Source organism: Podarcis melisellensis, assembly GCF_964234715.1.
Source record: "Podarcis melisellensis genome assembly, chromosome: 12".
Taxonomy (NCBI): domain Eukaryota; kingdom Metazoa; phylum Chordata; class Lepidosauria; order Squamata; family Lacertidae; genus Podarcis; species Podarcis melisellensis.
In genome coordinates, this window is record NC_138544.1 from 21901809 (window position 1) to 21919950 (window position 18142).

At 43.6% G+C, this 18142-nt stretch overlaps 1 protein-coding gene across 1 annotated transcript in view; it reads right to left on the reverse strand.

The window, feature by feature from the left end:
- Positions 1–875: 875 nt before the first annotated feature.
- LOC309380827 (uncharacterized protein) overlaps positions 876–18142 on the reverse strand; it is a gene marked incomplete at its 5' end in the record, with an annotated part of 85557 nt that continues 68290 nt past the window's right edge. Inside the window, one exon of the mRNA XM_081930925.1 lies at positions 876–1651. Coding sequence (XP_081787051.1) covers positions 1621–1651 — 31 coding nt within the window. The 3' untranslated portion in view covers positions 876–1620. The remainder of the gene's footprint in view (positions 1652–18142) is intronic.

Sequence of the window (18142 nt, forward strand, 5' to 3'; positions counted from 1 at the left end):
TTTTAATTATGAAGCATAAAAATAAAATTGAGTGACTGAGGGGTATAAATAGATAATGAAGAATTGTGCATTTACATAGATGCACCTTATTAATATGACTGTCTCCTTTCACTGTTTAATATCATTTCTGTAAGGCAGGTTTGCACTTGTTCTCATATAAGTGCACAGGTTTTAGATATATTAATACGACACCTTTTGGATCACACTCAAAGGTTGAAGAATCACTTTAATCTTTTCTCTGCTTTATGTGCTTGTTTTACATTGCAATTCTAGGCATGTCTACTCAGAAGTAAGTCTCATTGGGTTCAATTGAGCTTACTCACACTGGACCCCCTCACCTGAAACCTTGGCACATAATGTGACCAGGGCATAATTAAGTCATATGCCATAAAATATGGTGGTCACTACCCTAATTATTATAATGAGATTAGTTATTGTCTTTAAGCCCTGTTTGTAGACTTTCCAGGGCTGTCTGGATGACCACTGGATGAAGTAGGAAGCTAGATTAGATGAGCCATTGGTCTGATACAGCCAGTGCTTTTTTTCTGGGGGGATGCAGGGGGACGCATACCCCTAAACATTTTGTGAATCTAAGTTTGGCCTCATTGAGGGGCAGTATTTCAATATGAGTAGGAAAATGAGAGTACCCCTAAACATTTTTTTAAGGGGGGAAAACACTAGATACAGCAATACTCTTATTGTGTTCTAAGCAGCTTCTATTGTTTACCTCAAACTAGCCTGTGTAATGGGACAATGTTCTTCCTCTGCACTGCCAATTCTACATTCATACTGTGGCCAAAATGCACCTTGTTTTTTTAGGGAAATGGTGGAACAAGAATGGGACTTAGGATGAGCCCCAAGAGTTTTTCAGGAGCTCCAGTACAGAGTCCAGATTTCTTTGCTTTCCAAACATTGGCATTTGTTTGAGATTGCTATCAGAACAGGCTGCCTCACTCCTCCAGTGTGGTGTAGTGGTTAAGAGTGGTAGACTCGTAATCTGGTGAACCGGGTTCGTGTTTTCGCTCCTCCACATGCAGCTGCTGGGTGACCTTGGGCTAGTCACACTTCTCTGAAGTCTCTCAGCCTCACTCATCTCATAGAGTGTTTGTTGTGGGGGAGGAAGGGAAAGGAGAATGTTAGCCGCTTTGAGACTCCTTCAGGTAGTGATAAAGCAGGATATCAAATCCAAACTCTTCTTCTTCCAGCTAGGTTCCCTTCTCTCTAGCTGTGATTTATCTCATCCTGACATGTTTGTAAGAACTGTTCGAACCCCAGGATTCCTCCCATCACCACCCAGGCTGTACTCCTAACTGATCATGGGGTCCAGAAGATGGCATGCTAAGTTTGTCCAGAAGAAGGCAGGCCAAACCCTGAAAAGCGTCATGTTCTGTGGCTCTAGAAGTCGGGATTAGATACATCAGAAGCATCCAGACTCAATTGCTGCCTTCGGTCATGCCAAATTTTTTTGAGTTATTTGAATGAAGCATGATCCCAGGCTGTGAGGATTACAGTCTCACCCCTGCCTTATGGCCCCAGGATTTGAGTTCCTTTGAGCTCTGCCATCCAAGGTTCAGTGTCTTGTTCTTGATTCTTTCTCAACCTTGGCTTCAGCAGTCAATCCTAATGGAGCAGGCAGCGATTATGTAGCCACCTACACATCAAAAAGCAATGCATTAGAAGTGACGTCAGATGACATAAAATTTTGCGTACCTAGGAAGGTTGCTACCCTGGGCAAGATATAAATTCAATAAATAAAATCATCTGTTAAAGCTGCTTCACATACACAAAGGATGGTGCCACCATTGTATCTGAATCCACCTCTTTCTCCCCTCCCTCATTTATTATGTACAGGTGTTAAAAAATAAATAAACGTGTGACTTTTTTTCTACGAATAATTGCATTCAAGGTGGCGAACATCCTGCTTGCTCACTCTCCTGGTTTCCTGTTGTTGTCCTAATAAAACTATCCCAGCACTGAAGTAGCAGAATGCAGACTATGCTGCTGTAAAAAGCAGGCTGCACATGCCCTCACACACACCCCTTCATTTAATGATGCATTTGACTAAATGAAATGTCACTTTCGGGACCAGCGTTCATTCATAAGAACTTGGAACAATGTTAACTATAATTTCCCTCTCTTTAGCTGATCATATGTGAGCTTAAGTGGAAATTCCTAACTCCTTAAAACCCATTTCCATTGCTGATCCACATATATTGTTGTTGCAACCTACCCTGAGACCTTAGAGTGAAGGACAGGTATTTTTGCTTGTCCCTGTTGTCAGATGGGTTAGGTGCACAGCTGGATGTGAAATTTGGGAAAGGATATCCAATTCTACCACTAATATTTGAAGATAGCTAGATGATAGATAGCTGAGAGAGAGAAAGAGATGGATCTAGACAGCTGAATAGATAGGATCAGAAGGTTAGCGGTTTGAATCCCCGCAACAGGGTGAGCTCCCATTGCTCTGTCCCTGCTCCTGCAAACCTAGCAGTTCGAAAGCACATCAAAGTGCAAGTAGATAAATAGGTACCACTCTGGTGGGAAGGTAAACACATTTTCTTGCGCTGCTCTGGTTCGCCAGAAATGGCTTAGTCATTCTGGCCACATGACCCGGAAGCTGTATGCCGGCTCCCTTGGCCAGTAAAGAGGGATGAGTGACGCAACCCCAGAGTCATCCGCGACTGGACCTTATGGTTAGAGGTCCCTTTACCTTTAATGCAGATGCCCCCACCCCAAGAACACCTATTTTCATTTCTCCCAAGTCGACACCTTCTCATCTTTCATTGCATTTTCATTTTATTAGAGCCAGGGGAGGGGAATCCAAACTAATCAAGAGTTTGGGTGTAACAAGAAAAATACTAGGTAGGAGATTCCAAAGCAAACCATTTAAATTTGCATTTGCAGAGGTGTGAAATAGTTTAGCCACACAATGATATAATAATTACTACAGCCAGGTTAATTGCCACTGCCTCTGGCATTGAAAGAGTTAATGCCTAGGTGCTACTCAGACAGGCATTTTATTGTGAAGTGATTTAATAATAACCCTGTAGCACGTCTGGTTTGGCCAGTGTGGTTTTTTTAACCCACACATCTTAATCTGCAGCGTAAGACAAAACAGAATATAGACATCAGGAAGAAAGCAAGGCGATTGTTTCATTCATCCAAGTAAGGCACAGTTTCAGCTACTCACATTTTTCTAGTAAAAGCACACTTTTAAATGTGTGTTATTGTGGATTCTTAAGCCTGACTTGCTTTTATATGATCTGTCAGTCTAGCTTTAGCTGAGGGAGGTGGGAGTCAAGTAATCTATTTGACCCACATACAATGCATTGTGCAAACCCGCACTGGAAATGCCACACAGAAGAAGGCTGAATGATTTGTTGTGTCTTCTGCAACCATGACTCAGCATGACAGAGTCAAATATTTATTCTCTGGCCTTTTGGTAAAGTGATACTTAAACCGATCCATTTCCTGCGCTTGCAATTTGCATGAAAAAAGGTACATTAAAACGGCTCGCTCCCATTTTATAAATATCACAATAACAAAATCTTCATGTCTGAGTAGAGACACGAAGGCACAAACAGGGGGCGGATTCTGCAGAGGCTCTCTCAGAAAAGTGCCAGGGCCTTCAAATGACCTCCCACTTCTCTAAAGCTCAGACTCAGTAGATTAAGTGAGGTGCATTCCCATGTCTTCTAGGTCACCAGGAGCTGGCTGAGCCAAACAATGGGGCGATGAAGAAGAAGAAGAGAAGAAGAGTTTGGATTTGATATCCCACTTTATCACTCCCCTTCAGGAGTTTCAAAGTGGCTAACATTCTCCTTTTCCCTTCCTCTCAGTGGGGCTGAGAGACTTCAAAGAAGTGTGACTAACCCAAGGTCACCCAGCAGCTGCATGTGGAGGAGCGGAGACATGAACCCGGTTCCCCAGATTATGAATCTACCGCTCTTAACCACTGCACCACACAATGAGGATACAGTGGGCAGAGGGCAGATAAGAATGATGGTGGCCTTTGACATCTATGTTGCCTCAGTCCCACCATCTTACCTAGGGAGTTTAGGAATATAGGCCTTAGACACTGGCCCAACATTTAGCTCAATATTATCAGCACTGACTGGAAGTTCAGACTGACTCTCCATGGCTACAGACATGGGTTGTTATTGTTTCTTTCATCTTTACCTGGAGACACCAGGTAATGAACGTAGGAAGCTGAGATGGTTCACTTGCAAAGAATGTCCCTCCCTTGGCCTCCTTCTTGTCCCCATCTCCACTGCTAAGCACTAGGAAGAAGTGGTTTCCAGAGGGGTCCTTTCCCCTTGCTAAGCAATCTCCCAAAGAAGACCTCCAGAAGGTATTTTGCAAGGAATGATGGGAAGGTAGGGGCCAAGCAAGGGGCAAGAGACAGGATGAGAGGTGAAAAGATGGAATGGGGCAAGGAGAAGATGATGGAAGACAAAGCAGGGAGGAAACAGAGATAGGTGGGAGAGAGAGAGAGAGAGAGAGAGAAATGGGGTGGTTTTCTGCTACGAAGTCTGCACTCCTCTGTGCCACAAATTTTAACTAGTCTAATGCTTCTAAACTAGGGGTAGCCTACATGGTGCCTTCCAGATGTTTTGGACTACAACTCTCATCATCCCTGGCTGTGGCTGATGGGAGTTGTAGTCCACAAGATCTGGAAGGCGTGTGTCCATGTCATTGGCGCTTTGTATCGGAATACCAGCTATTAACATCAATTGCTCATGGAGATTGCCAGGTATTTGGAAGATAGAGCTGCCACCAGGCCATGGTGGTGCTAAATGCCTGCTAAAAGAAGTGTCTCAGATACTTCCTGTTTGTCCAGCAGCTTTCTGGAGGCGACTGCTTGTTTTTGTATTTGGGCCTATCTCCCCAGAGGTCAGGGCAACATGCCCAGCATTCCCATCCAGTTACTGGCGGCAGTGTTTTGAAGTATCTGCTTTTTAAGAGGCTGCAAGTTAAAATCAGAACTAAGAAAGCAGTTATGATTCACAATGGGGAGCCCATGCCTCTTCTGACTCAAAGCCACGTCTCCACCTCTTACCTGAGACTGACCTCTCAGCTCAGGCAAGGGTGTTGCCAGTAACAGCACTGTCATACGCTTCTGCATAAACCTATTATCTTTTCAATGAGCAGGCTCAGGCCTGCTTAGCTTTAAAGATGGTATAATATCAGACACATCCAAATCTCACTCTCTCTGGCCATGCACATGAAACTCCTTTATAATGCTTCTACTACTCATAGGGGCCAGCTCCTACAGGCTGAAGGGGTCCCCCCCCCGAATAAAATATTTGAGGGGGCCCGCTTGCCTCCCAAAGTTGACAGACATTGTCATTAAAATGGTGTGCGTGCACTGTGTCATGTGATCAATTATTTAGGGCGGGGCTTACCTCCCCCCTAAACCTAGCAGTTCGAAACCTAAACCTAGCAGTTCGAAAGCACCCTTAAGTGCAAGTAGATAAATAGGTACCGCTTTATAGCGGGAAGGTAAACGGCGTTCCCGTGTGCTGCACTGGTGCAGGATCGCCAGAGCAGCTTCGTCACGCTGGCCATGTGACCCAGAAGTGTCTCTGGACAGCGCTGGCCCCCAGCCTCTTAAGCGAGATAGGCGCGCAACCCCAGAGTCGGTCACGACTGGCCCATACGGGCAGGGGTACCTTTACCTTACCTACCCCCTACTTTATTTAAGTTGGTACCCCACCACCACTGCAGTAGTCTGGGGGTGTTTCTAGTTCCAGCTTCGTCACTAGAGGCCCAGGTTGTCTCAGTGGCTAGGAGTGTCTTATATCAGCTTTAGTTGGTGTGGCAACTCTGGGTGACCAGGTTAGCTAGGCCAGGGTACACCAGGCACTGGTAACATTAAGAATGGATTGCTGCGATAAACACTTCCTTTGCTCCTTGTCCAGGGCCGGATTTAGGTTTGATGAGGCCCTAAGCTACTGAAGGTAATAGGACCCTTTATATGTCCAGCTGTCCTTTGTCAACAAATTGTTGCTGTGTGAATATATGCTATATGTTCATTTATGGACCTAATAGGTATCTAAAGCCATTTGCCCATATTGCCATGCAACCAGTCCATGCAGAATGTAGGCACCCTATATACAGAAATGAGCAAACCAGTGATATTTTAGGGAGCAGGCTAGCAGGCGGGGCCCATTGCTTACATCATAGGAGCCTACACAACACAAAACACTGTTGCTGTATGTAGGTTTTATTCTATTTGTTTTTTATCTTATATTTTGGAAATGCACATCCAGGGTTTTTTCCCTTTGATTTTTTTGGGGGGGCCCCAAGGGAGTGCGGCCATAAGCTATAGCTTGTTTAGCTTATATGTAAATCGGGCACTGTCCTTGTCCAAAAACTGCAGTTAGTGCAGAAGACTGCAGCACGAGTGCCAAGACCCTGTGAGGATATTACACCTCTGATCAAACATCTGTACTTCCTGCCCATTTGTTATTGAGTCAAACTCGAGGTGTTACTGTTAGTATACAAAGCTCTCAGCAACTGGGGACTGGTTTATTTGAAGAACCACCTGTGACGTTAACATATGAGAGTGCTGGAGGTGAAATAGTTAAGCAAGTTACCCAATCAGAACCCAGGGGGGTGGAGTCAGAGGGACTATAAAACCAGCTCTGGGATAGGCGAAGAGAGGAGTTCATTGGGAGTTGGGTGGTTGGTTGGAGTGAGAGTGAATTGAGATAGAGTTTGTGGGAGGGTTGAGTTAGTGTAGCGAAATAAGCTGAGTCAGGAATAGTTAGAGGCTAGGAAGACAAGTAAATATCTGAGAGGTGGTTTAGTGAGTGAGAGCAGGTAGCGGAAGTTATAGGTCCGGATAGGCACCCCATGATTGTAATTGACCAATAGCATTTATGAAACCACACGCTTGTTAAACTGCAATAAATAAACAAAACGGCCTAAACGGCCTCGGTCCTGTATACCTGAAGGAGCGTCTCTACCCCCATCATTTAGCCCGGACACTGAGATCCAACGCCGAGGGCCTTCTGGCGGTTCCCTCATTGCGAGAAGTGAGGTTACAGGGAACCAGACAGAGGGCCTTCTTGGTAGTGGCACCCACTCTGTGGAACATCCTCCCTTCAGATGTGAAGGAAATAAGCAGCTATCCTATCATTAAAAGACATCTGAAGGCAGCCCTGTTCAGGGAAGTTTTTAATATTTAGCGCTGTATTGTTTTTAACACTTGATTGGGAGCTGCCCAGAGTGGCTGGGGAAACTCAGCCAGATGGGCGGGGTATAAATAATAATTATTATTATAAAAGTTTATGTTCCGATTTAACCCTGACTGGACTCAGTATTCTACCAGGTAGGGCCTGGGTGGTGGCAGCGAGAAATAAAGTGGTGGCACAGGGATCAATAGATGGTGCAACGTCCGGGGACCCTGTGTGATTGCCACACCACCTTACCCCGTATGTGCCCCCTTTGATCTGCAGAACTGGCACTTTTACAAGTGCTGCGCCATCTTTGTTCTGGACTTGTGAAAAAACAGTCTTTCTAGGGGGAAACTGGTGGCAAGATCCACTGGGACGAGCAGCGGATTCCTAGCAGTGGCGTAGCGCGGAGGTGCAGGGGGGGCCGGCCGCACTGGGCGCAGCATCTGGGGGTTAGGGTTAGGGTTAGGGGCCGCAAATCCACGGGTTAGGGGGCACAAATTACTTGCCTTGCCCCGGGTGCTGACAACCCACGCTACGCCACTGATTCCTAGCTCAGCTCAGCCCTGCCCTGGCTCATCCGAAGGTGATGCCAGCAAACTTGCTCATCCAGGGGCTCATGTGGCCAAACCAAAGGTAGTGCAAGTTCCGCAAAAGGGGCATGGGGGGGCATGGCAGGGGCAGGACTAGAGAGAGGGCTCAGGCTGGAGTCTAAGCCTGTTCAGCTCAGTCGCATGACCTGACACAGAACGCAATTTTAAAGGCTTGCTTTCCCTCTGCCAGGCGTAGGCAGAACAACAGCAGCAGCCCCGTTGTTGAATCGGATTTGGATCTGCAGTAATTTTACGCTGGCTTAATTTACACCAGCTTATTAATTGAGCATAGGATTGCTCCCTATGTATGGCAACACCTCTTCTCTAGCAGCACCTGTTAATATTAGACAGGTACCATCATCACACTGTTTTTAGTGCCTGCTTAAAAACAACAACAACAACTTGTGTTGTTGTTGTTAACAACTCTACCCAGACACGTAATTTTATTGCATATATTTGTTTTGAAAATGAATTTTATACTATTTTATGGAAACCACTTAGAAGGTTCTTATTATAAAAATCTTGATATATATGCACACAATGTAGATGAAGTTTATCAAGCAGTGGCAAACTTTGAACCTAGGTCGCCTTAAGAACAAAATATTAAGTGTTGCTACCTGGCTACAAAAGAGTTAAAGGGGGAGGGGAATGTCTGCCCCAAATATCCATTTCCTGATTCAGGGCTGAATTAAAAAGGCTGTTTCGTGTTCCTGACATCCAAGCCAAGCCTGCATCCCAAGCTAAAGGAAAGTGTAATTTTTATTAACATATTTCATACCAGAAGCCCTTTTTAGCTGGCTTTATATTTTAAAAAGCCCTCTGCTGAGCTGCCTTGTGGCGCTGAATTATTTTGTAAACATGTTTTTAAATATCCCTTTCCAGTCCCTCACCACCTTATCTTTCCCACTCGTGGGACCGAAGGATATTTTCCCTGACATTTTAAAGCATTAAACAGCTCCAGGGCTGAAGGAAACATTTTTTGCCTGTAATCTTTGAAAAGTTTAGTTGTCAAGGAGACAACAGTTTGACGATCAGGTATGGCGGCCTAGGCAGAGGCACTAAAAGATTTGTGAAAAGTAGGGGTAAAGATGCCAGTTATACCTGGAGGCAAACCTGTTCAGCGTTCCAGAGCACCTCGCTTCCTGGCACATCTTTTGCAACGCAATTATGCAGCCACTACTTGGATGGTGCCATCTTTTGAGGGAAGCATCATTAAAGCACCTTGCTCCGATGATGTATTACCCTAATAAATTACCGGTTTGAGGTGCGCTCTGGAAATGTCACTCATAAGATTGCTGCTTTCCTGGGAAGGCAGGGTCCAAGAGTAGATTAGATGTAATTACAGAATAAATGACAGCCAACAAGAAACACACTAGAGTTGCTCTCCTCACTCTAGGCAAAATAAGAAAGGGGGGGTGGGAGACGAGGCCATTAACCGAGTCTCTTTTCAGGTATTATTGCTGGTGCCAGAGTGGGGATAGGGAGCTCGTAAAAATCCGAAAATAAGGAGAAGAAAAGAAACAGCTGTTTTGTGTTTGCAGCTTGTCTGAAAGTCATAATCCACCTGGAAACTTGTATAAATCATTTTGATGCACTGTAGACTACAGAAAACCATCCAACTGCACACACACACGCACACAAACAATCGTGAAATTTATTCCACTGTTAAAGCAGATTCGTTATGAATACAGAGCTGGCCCACCTACTGGCTGTCAGCTGAGAAGCAGGAGACTCAAGAAGCCTGCTTTTGCCTTGAGGGGAAGTGGGCTTGAGTGGTAATTGAACAGTCTCACCTGCCCCTGACTGCAATTCCTGCCACTGCCACTAGGAGTCTATAACCTTACTAGGGTCCAGGTTCATGAACTGCCCAGAATCTCACCAACAGCTACAATGCACTGGCAACCTTCTTCCTTAAAGGTAAAGGGACCCCTGACCATTACGTCCAGTCGGGACCGACTCAGGGGTTGCGGCGCTCATCTCGCTTTACAGGCCGAGGGAGCCGGCGTTTGTCCGCAGACAGCTTCTGGGTCATGTGGCCAGCATGACTAAGCCACTTCTGGTGAACCAGAGCAGTGCACGGAAACACTGTTTACCTTCCCACCAGAGCGGTACCTATTTATCTACTTGCACTTTGACATGCTTTCGAACTGCTAGGTTGGCAGGAGATGGGACCAAACAACGGGAGCTCACCCCGTCGTGGGGATTCGAACCGCTGACCTTCTGATCGGCAAGTCCTAGGCTCTGTGGTTTGACCCACAGCGCCACCCGCGTCCCACATTCTTCCTTATTTACCCACTATTTCAGGTATTCTGTGCCAGAATTACGGCATCCCCCACCCAAGCAAGGAATCGGGTTTCACAGTTCTTCATCATCAACATTTCAACTACCAGTTCCTAAAGAGCTGGATTTCTAGCTGGGGAAAGGGAGAAATTACATTTAAAGGTGGACCTACAAAATCCACACTTTATGAAATGATATTTAAACCAAATCACAACCATTTTTCCAAATTCGCACACACAGTTTTCATGCCAAGCCATGTGTACAAAAATTCACAGGGCATTTTTTACTCGGGTAAAGTGTGCATTAGCATGCATGTATTTTTATTTTTAAAAATAACATACAAAAATCATTTGTGTTAAAGAATGTTGCTTTGCAAAAATGTACATATTATGCAAAATTGCGTGCAAGAACTGTATATATTTGGAGAAATTTCCCCAAAATGCTGGTGGCCTTTAAAAAAAAAAACAACAACAAGGAAAAAGCCACCAGAGACTAATGTGAACTTAAGGTTGGAAAAATGAGGAACCGAGAGAGCCCGAAATTGACAGATTCCCCCATCCCTTGTTAGTAACTTTCTAAGTGGCGGTGGAATGCACTAGCAGCCCCATAGACCAAAGTAATATCAGGCAGAACTTGCTGCAGGCAGGAGGTGGGGCTCTAGGGCCCTACACAATCCCATCTCCCACTGCAATATTGACTCCTTTGCCCCAGCTGTCCATCTCCATGATCCTATGTGTGGCCCTAGGCTTGGCCCTGTGTGATCTCTTAAAGGTAGGTTTGTCACTTTTTCATCTGGTAAATTATGGGTAGTTAAGTAATTCGCCACATCAAATGGTGGGGGACAACAAGAAGAACATCAAAGGGCTTATTGAGAACACAGGATAATTGTGGGGATCTGGTGACAAAATATTTATATAGCTTTCCATCAGCCAAAGAAGGCGGGATTCAGGGCATTTGCTACTTCTCCTCCTCCCTGCCAGTTATTCTGGGACTGCAGAGCTGGAGACATATGATGGTCTCCTCCATTGGCCAGGGGACTAAGACCTGCTGGGTATGTGAGTTTTGGTATTACATGTGCCACGGCTCCAGCACTGAGCTCAGAGCTGGAGTGGGGGCCCTGGCCAACTTTGGGGTGCTCCCCACCAGGTATGAAATTAGACCAACTTGCCAAGCTTTGTGGTTTTGAGCACATACACGGTTGGACCAGAGTGTGCAGCAGTGGTGTGTGGCCAGTGTACTAGGGGGACAAGGTTAGTCTCCTAAATGTTCCCTTGGTGCCTCCTTCCTTCCTTTTTTTGGTAAATTTATTATTGGGTTTTACATTTTTATCAAGATCACATCAAACAATATAATCACAAAATAAATTCCCGCTTCTTCCCCCCACCCCCATAACTTTTGTCAACTTCCCTTTCTGGTTTTTAATATAATAACTTCTCCTGTTTGCTATCATATATCTTAATATTGTAATCTTTAAATTAATCCTTATTATATTCATATCATTTTAGCCTCCTCTTCGTATTTTCTATCTTTGTTTTGTTAGTTGTAAGTGTTTAATCAAATGCTGCTAGTGAGTCCATTTCCTTACGTTGTTTCCATAAGTACAATATGAAAGGTTCCCAGTATTTTTTAAAAGTCTCTATTGTCCTTGTCTTTGAGTCCTTCTGTTAGCTTCACCATTTCAGCATATTCCTGTTAGGATATTTCGGTTCCACCTTAAAAGGGACAGGCTTTGTGAGTCACAGAGTCTGCGTATTTCCTGTTCATATGATGTTTCTGTTGTGTCTATGCTTTCGTTTCTCTCTCTGCCTGAGCAGACCGAAGCAGGCAGTCATGTCTTTTCTTTGTTCTGACCAACACTGAATAAACTTCTAAATAATACTCTCCTGCGTGCATCTTTCGCTGTGCGAATTCTGCTGATAGAGTGTGCATCAGTTCTGGAATGTGGCACAAGCTATTTTCTGGAGCTCGTGTCGCTAATTGCTGATACTGTATCTATGGGAGGTCGATGGATCGTCCGGAGGCGACGTGGAGGCCATATCTCCCTGGCAGTATCCCAACAATTCCATCAATTTTTCTTGCCATTGTTCTTTTGTTGGTATTTCGTCGCTTTTCCATCTTTGTGCTAGCAAAATCCTTGGTGCCTCCTTCCTAAAGCTCAGGAAGCTTCTGCCCAGCTTAGGGAAGGAGGCCCAATGCTCACGCACGCGATGTCAGGTATGCAACATCGCGTCCCCCCACCCAACCCCACCCATTGCCCTCACAAGCTGGCACTTCTGGCCTTAACTGATCCCCTACTAAAAAATTCTCCACAGGCCACTGGTGTGCAGAGCCTGAGATGGGACCCACACCAAAGCTGGCCTGAGCCTGAACCCATCAGACAAACCAAGTGCCTTGGTAACATCCACATATTTCTACATTCTGGCTACTCCAAAATGTCAACAGCCACCGACAATAAGTTGTCAGATATCTTGATCCAACTTTTAGTACAAATCATGAATAGCACACATTGGGGAGAGCTTCTATGGCACCCAGGAACATATAATGGTGGTAACTGGATAATTTGTATGACCAGCACTTGTCAACACTTGTTCACATTTGCTCAGCCCCATTACATATAAGCGATTGTTTGTTGAATAATTGGATATAGGAGGGGCAATTCCTGTATCTACTGGAAAACCATGATGCCACTTATCAGCATCAGGTCATGCTTCCACCATGGAAGGAAGACTGGGTGCTTCCATGTTCCAACAGCCAATCAGCCCATTGTTTTTCAATGTCGCTTTGAGTTCATCTTTAAAAAAAAAAGCAATTAATCAATACAAATAATAAGACTAAAATCAGGAGTACTGCAGCCTAGATGGGATTAGAACAGAGGGAACTTCACACATCACTAAGAAGGACATAGCCATTTGGTAGCTATAATTTAAATCTACATGTATTTCTTTAACTTACCATTCTCTGTTTAAAAGGGATACATGAAAACATCCGAGATTACATTATAGTCATTGTTCGATGACCTATTGTGTTTTGTTACATCGTGGACCTTTAATAATGAGTCAATCTGCTGCACTGAAAAGGTTCATAAAAAGATGAAGGCAAGCGCTGCTTAGGCAACAGCCTTCTTTATTCCAAAAGGACACCATCAAGTCACGGGATCTTTTAGTCCTTTCGTTTTTATTGTTAACAACTGGACTTAGAGGCTTTAAAATCTTTTTCCCTTGTCACATTGATTTCCTCCCATGTATGTTAAATGGAGTTGAAATCAACATGACTGCTTTTGTTTAACAGCTAGGAATTCAACTTGCAAAGTGCATTAACATGCCCAACCACCTCTGTTTGTTCACCACCATCAACTAAAAATAAAAATAAAAGCATGATTCAGTGTACAAAGATGTTTGGTAGCAGCTATGGGTGAGGAAATATGGCAGCATTGCTGTTACTGTTGTAAAAAAAAAGGAATCTACATATTTTGAGGAAATTACTTACTAAATGAGCTGAATAAATACCTAGAACAAAAGATGCCAGATGGTTAAGTAACAAATACACCTTGAACTATAGCTTAAAACAAACATACAGTGTAATCCTAGGCATGTTTACTCAGAAGTAAGCCCTAAGTTTAATAGGGCTCGCTCTTTATTAATAGGACATATAAAACATCTACTGTGGAACAGCAAAGCTAAAAAAATAAAAGTTAAACATTTTTCTCTTCAAAATTTTCAGGGCTGTCTACGATAATGAATAAAAATACATTTGTTGCATCTTTGAGCTTAGCAAATACAGTTGCTTAGACCTACTATGTTCCTTCATTTTGCAGCGGTAGTGGATAGGGAGACCTAAAAGGATGTCTACTTCTGAAAGACATGGAAAGTCAGAGGCAGCTGGAAAGCGTGGACAAAGGGTTGGGAAGACTTGATGCTAGAAAGAAACAACAAACACGTCACATGTTAGCTGGGAAGTGTGTCTAGGTCATACAGCTTTCTCAAGGGGATGGGACTTGCCACGTTCTGGCAACTCAGGCATGGAGGAGAAATTCAGTTTGATTCACATACCTAATATGTACTTCCCATACGAGAACTGAAAAACATCCAACCTTTGCAATTCACACCACTATGATTTTTACGATGCAGCGCTCCAACAAAATAATGCATGCAAAAATGTGCACATTAGGGGAAATGCATTAAGTAATACAAAAACGAATTAATTTAAGGGAAATTGCTTGCAGAAAATGTGCATTTTAGGCAAAATAGCACACAAAACCTGTTTATCAGGAGAAATGCACACTAGAAGGCCAGTGAGGACTTTGAAAAATTTGCACATGGGTGCAGAAAGGTGGAGAACTGAAGGGGGAAAAAATGATAAATGGAAAGAAGGTGAAATTTGCCATTTTTGTCTGTCCTCCCCAGCACTTACCTGAAAAGGGCTTATGCAAGGAGAAATTAAGAGCCTTGTTCTGTGGGGGAGGCTGCAAGCTCTAAAGATTCTCTTATGGACTGGACTCTTAGCCAATCAAATTGTTCCAGGGTTGGTTGGTTTTTTGCCAATACAGGAATTCAATGGAAATTGCTGACAGTAGCAGATGAGAGGGAGTAGCTGTCAGAAAAGGCACATCTCACCAAGAGGTGGGGAAATGTGAAATTCCCTGCATGTTGAAAAAGAGGAAGCTAGAAGAAAGATTTTCATGTTAACTTAATGGCAGGCAGGTGCAAAACTGACTTTGCATTTCACTAAATTCCAAAATACTGGTCATGACTTTGTAACACCATTTTTAACATCACGGGTTTTTCTTTTCTCAGCATACAGTACTTCTGTGGTGTGCCTTCTGGTTCTTAATTGTTCTCTTATTTCTGATCTAAATGAACTGAAGCCTTAGAGCATGTTTAAAATTAATTCTTAGATCTTCTACTGACTCAATTTAGACACCTACATTAGAAATCTGATTGATATATTAACACCATTAATTACTTATTTGACCCATTCATTTAACATATCTGCACAAGCCTAATTGAAGCAGCCTACACTGAATCCTAAATCCTACTTAATGAATCAAAAATTAATTTTTGAAAAACTCATTTGCTGTCCTTGTGTGGTGGTGAATTGGGCCGTTCAAGTCTTCTGCCCTTACGTGATGTCCCCAGCCTGGCCCCATCGCGTGTAAGTAACAAAACAGCATTATTGTATAGTCTACTCAAACTGAAACCCATTACAGCCTTGCAGGGCCCACCTCACATCTAAGGTGACACTCTCTTTAAAATGCATTCTTTAAATTCTATAAAGTTACAAAGGAAAATGCTTAACACTGGGATACAAGGAGAGGTAAATATGGGAAGCTACCTTAAACTGAGTCAGACCATTGGCCCTTCTAGACCATTGCCCCCCTCCCAAGTGTCCTTGAAAAACTGAGACATCTCATTTTTCCCCGCGAGAGCAGGGCAACCATTTGGGCACCGTGGTATTGCGTAATTTCACACGAGATCTCGCCTGGAAAAAAACGCTCTTTGAGGGGGCCGCGATCTCACACGGTGCCCCAAAATGCATGTTTTGGGGCACCGTGAGAGCACGGCCCTGAATAAAGCACGTATTTTGGGTTCTGCGATCTCATGTGGGTCACATGACTCACACAGGAGTCCCGTCCAGGACTGGTTTAAAGCAGGGGGAGCAGGAGCTATGAAGCAGTACATTAACGATGGACACCTGAACATAACACATAGGTGAGCTTGTCACAGACTTCCCATCTATGGTGAGTCGTATTATATATTGATTTGAATAATAATAATAATTTCTAAATGTGCATCTATACATAACAATTACCATATGCAAATGTTATGTAAATCTGCTTTGTCTTCTGTTTGTGTGGAATTTGAAGCATTTAGTCAGTTGCTTTCCCCGATTCCCACAGAGGGCCAGAGAGAAATGGACACACTCCCTGGGTACAGTTGTTGTTGTTGTTGTTTCTCAAAAATGGTTGTCTTTTTTCCCCCTCTGGGCACTACTCTGTCCTCTCAATCTGAAGGAATCACCATCCTCTTTGACAGAAGGATTACAAGAGGCCAGGACCATATCCTGTCATGTTCTGTGCTTATATTAAAGGCAAAATATATACTTCTAATCCTTGTAATATCTAAAATCCTGGCCTGGGGAGAAACAGGTAGTGCAACTCATTATGGAAGAGACACCTGTGTTGCAGAAATTCCCTGGGGCTACAGAACGGAAAGTGCTGAGCTAAGTGAGCCTAGCAGAGCTGTGCTTTTAGGAACTTGGAGGCAGGTAGTGATCTGCTGAAATAACCGAGGAATACATTTCCCTTTGGTTCCACCCATGCCATCATCTATTCCCACACAAAGAATGAAGCACCTCACAAAGTACTAGTCCTCTGCAGAAAGAGGAAGAGGCAGTTTGTTCAAAGCCTACAGCAAATAAAGGTTGCTCAGAGTCTGGGCTTTGGCTCAACGTGAGAAATGATTGGAAGGAAGGAATGACTTCAAGAATTCTAAACAATTCACCACAATTGAGGCTTTGCCATCTTGGGGAGCAGGAAAAGCAGGAAAGGGTATGTGAAAAGTTAGTAAATAAAATACGGAGCAAAAAAATATTACATTTTGGCACAGCACAAATATCCCATCACTTTTGGGCACCCCTCACTGTGCGCAGGCGGCATATAATAATATTAAATTATAAATATAATCTAATCACTTAATAAATTAAGTAGTACCTCCATTTTCATCTCTTTCTGCCTAGTCTGCCCCCATACCCTCATGTGAAAATACCAATGAGAAAATAATGACTCCTATTATAGGAGTCATATACTCAGAGTAGACCTATTGGAAATAATAGCTATAACAAACTTAGGCCCATTAATTTCAATGTGTCCATTCAGAGTAGAACTTAGTTGGCTACAGCCCCAAGATTATGGTCTTTTGCTAATTTTCGTATGCTTGTAAAGCAGAACTGTATTCATCACATCTATCGGCAGAATTCCCTTCTCATCATTTTCGTGTTGGTGATGTTTTCTACTAATATAGTGAAGTGAAATGTACAGGTCTGAAATCCAAGGCTGAATATGTCAAGTATCTTGAGTAAATTTTGTTATTTAAATTATAACGTATCTGGCAATCCTACCTGTATAGCACATCTCTGAGACTCAGAGTCGTACTTATGCAGTGTCCCTTATTTTGAAAAGTTATCCTTTACTCTAGGGCAGCCTTCACCCAACCTGGTCCTTCCCCTCCAGATGTTTTGGACTACGATTCTCACCAGCCACAGTGTGGTGTAGTGGTTAAGAGCGGTAGTCTCGTAATCTGGGGAACCGGGTTCGCGTCTCCGCTCCTCCACATGCAGCTGCTGGGTGACCTTGGGCCAGTCACACTTCTCTGAAGTCTCTCAGCCCCACTCACCTCACAGAGTGTTTGTTGTGGGGGAGGAAGGGAAAGGAGAATGTTAGCCGCTTTGAGACTCCTTAAAGGGAGTGAAAGGCGGGATATCAAATCCAAACTCTTCTTCTTCTTCAGAAACATCTGCAAGGAATAGGCAGGGGGATCTTGCTCTATGGAGCATAATGGAATGGCCATTCATTAACCCAAGTCAGCAAGTCAGGAGCCAGATCTCAGCAGAATCACCTCATCATGAAACATTGATCCTGCAAATGCAAATATTTATCCTAGTTTGCCTTTCGATGGTGAACCACCTGACTTTCTGTGGGGTTAGACATGACTCTGATAGTAGAATTTAGCTGAGAGTTCAGGGAACGGTGCAGGAAATTCACCCTGACTGATTCTATGTTAGATGTTAGTCTTCTCATTTTTAAAACTTGAAATCCTGTGCAACGTCTTGCAAAGAGGTTGGTTCAATAAAGAGTACTACCTTACCTACTTTGTCTTTTGCACATTTAATACAGTTACATATAAATCAAAGTCAAACTTGTTGCGGTCGTTTTTTTGGTTTCTTTATTCTGCAGTGTTGTGGATTTTATCAATAAATCAGTGAGACTTGCAGAAGAATTCAGGCCTTGTGTTTCCAGGGAAAAGGCTGAGAGGACATCATGGGAGAGCTTCATTTCCCCTCTTTTCACTTTTTGCAGGGAGTCGGGTCTCA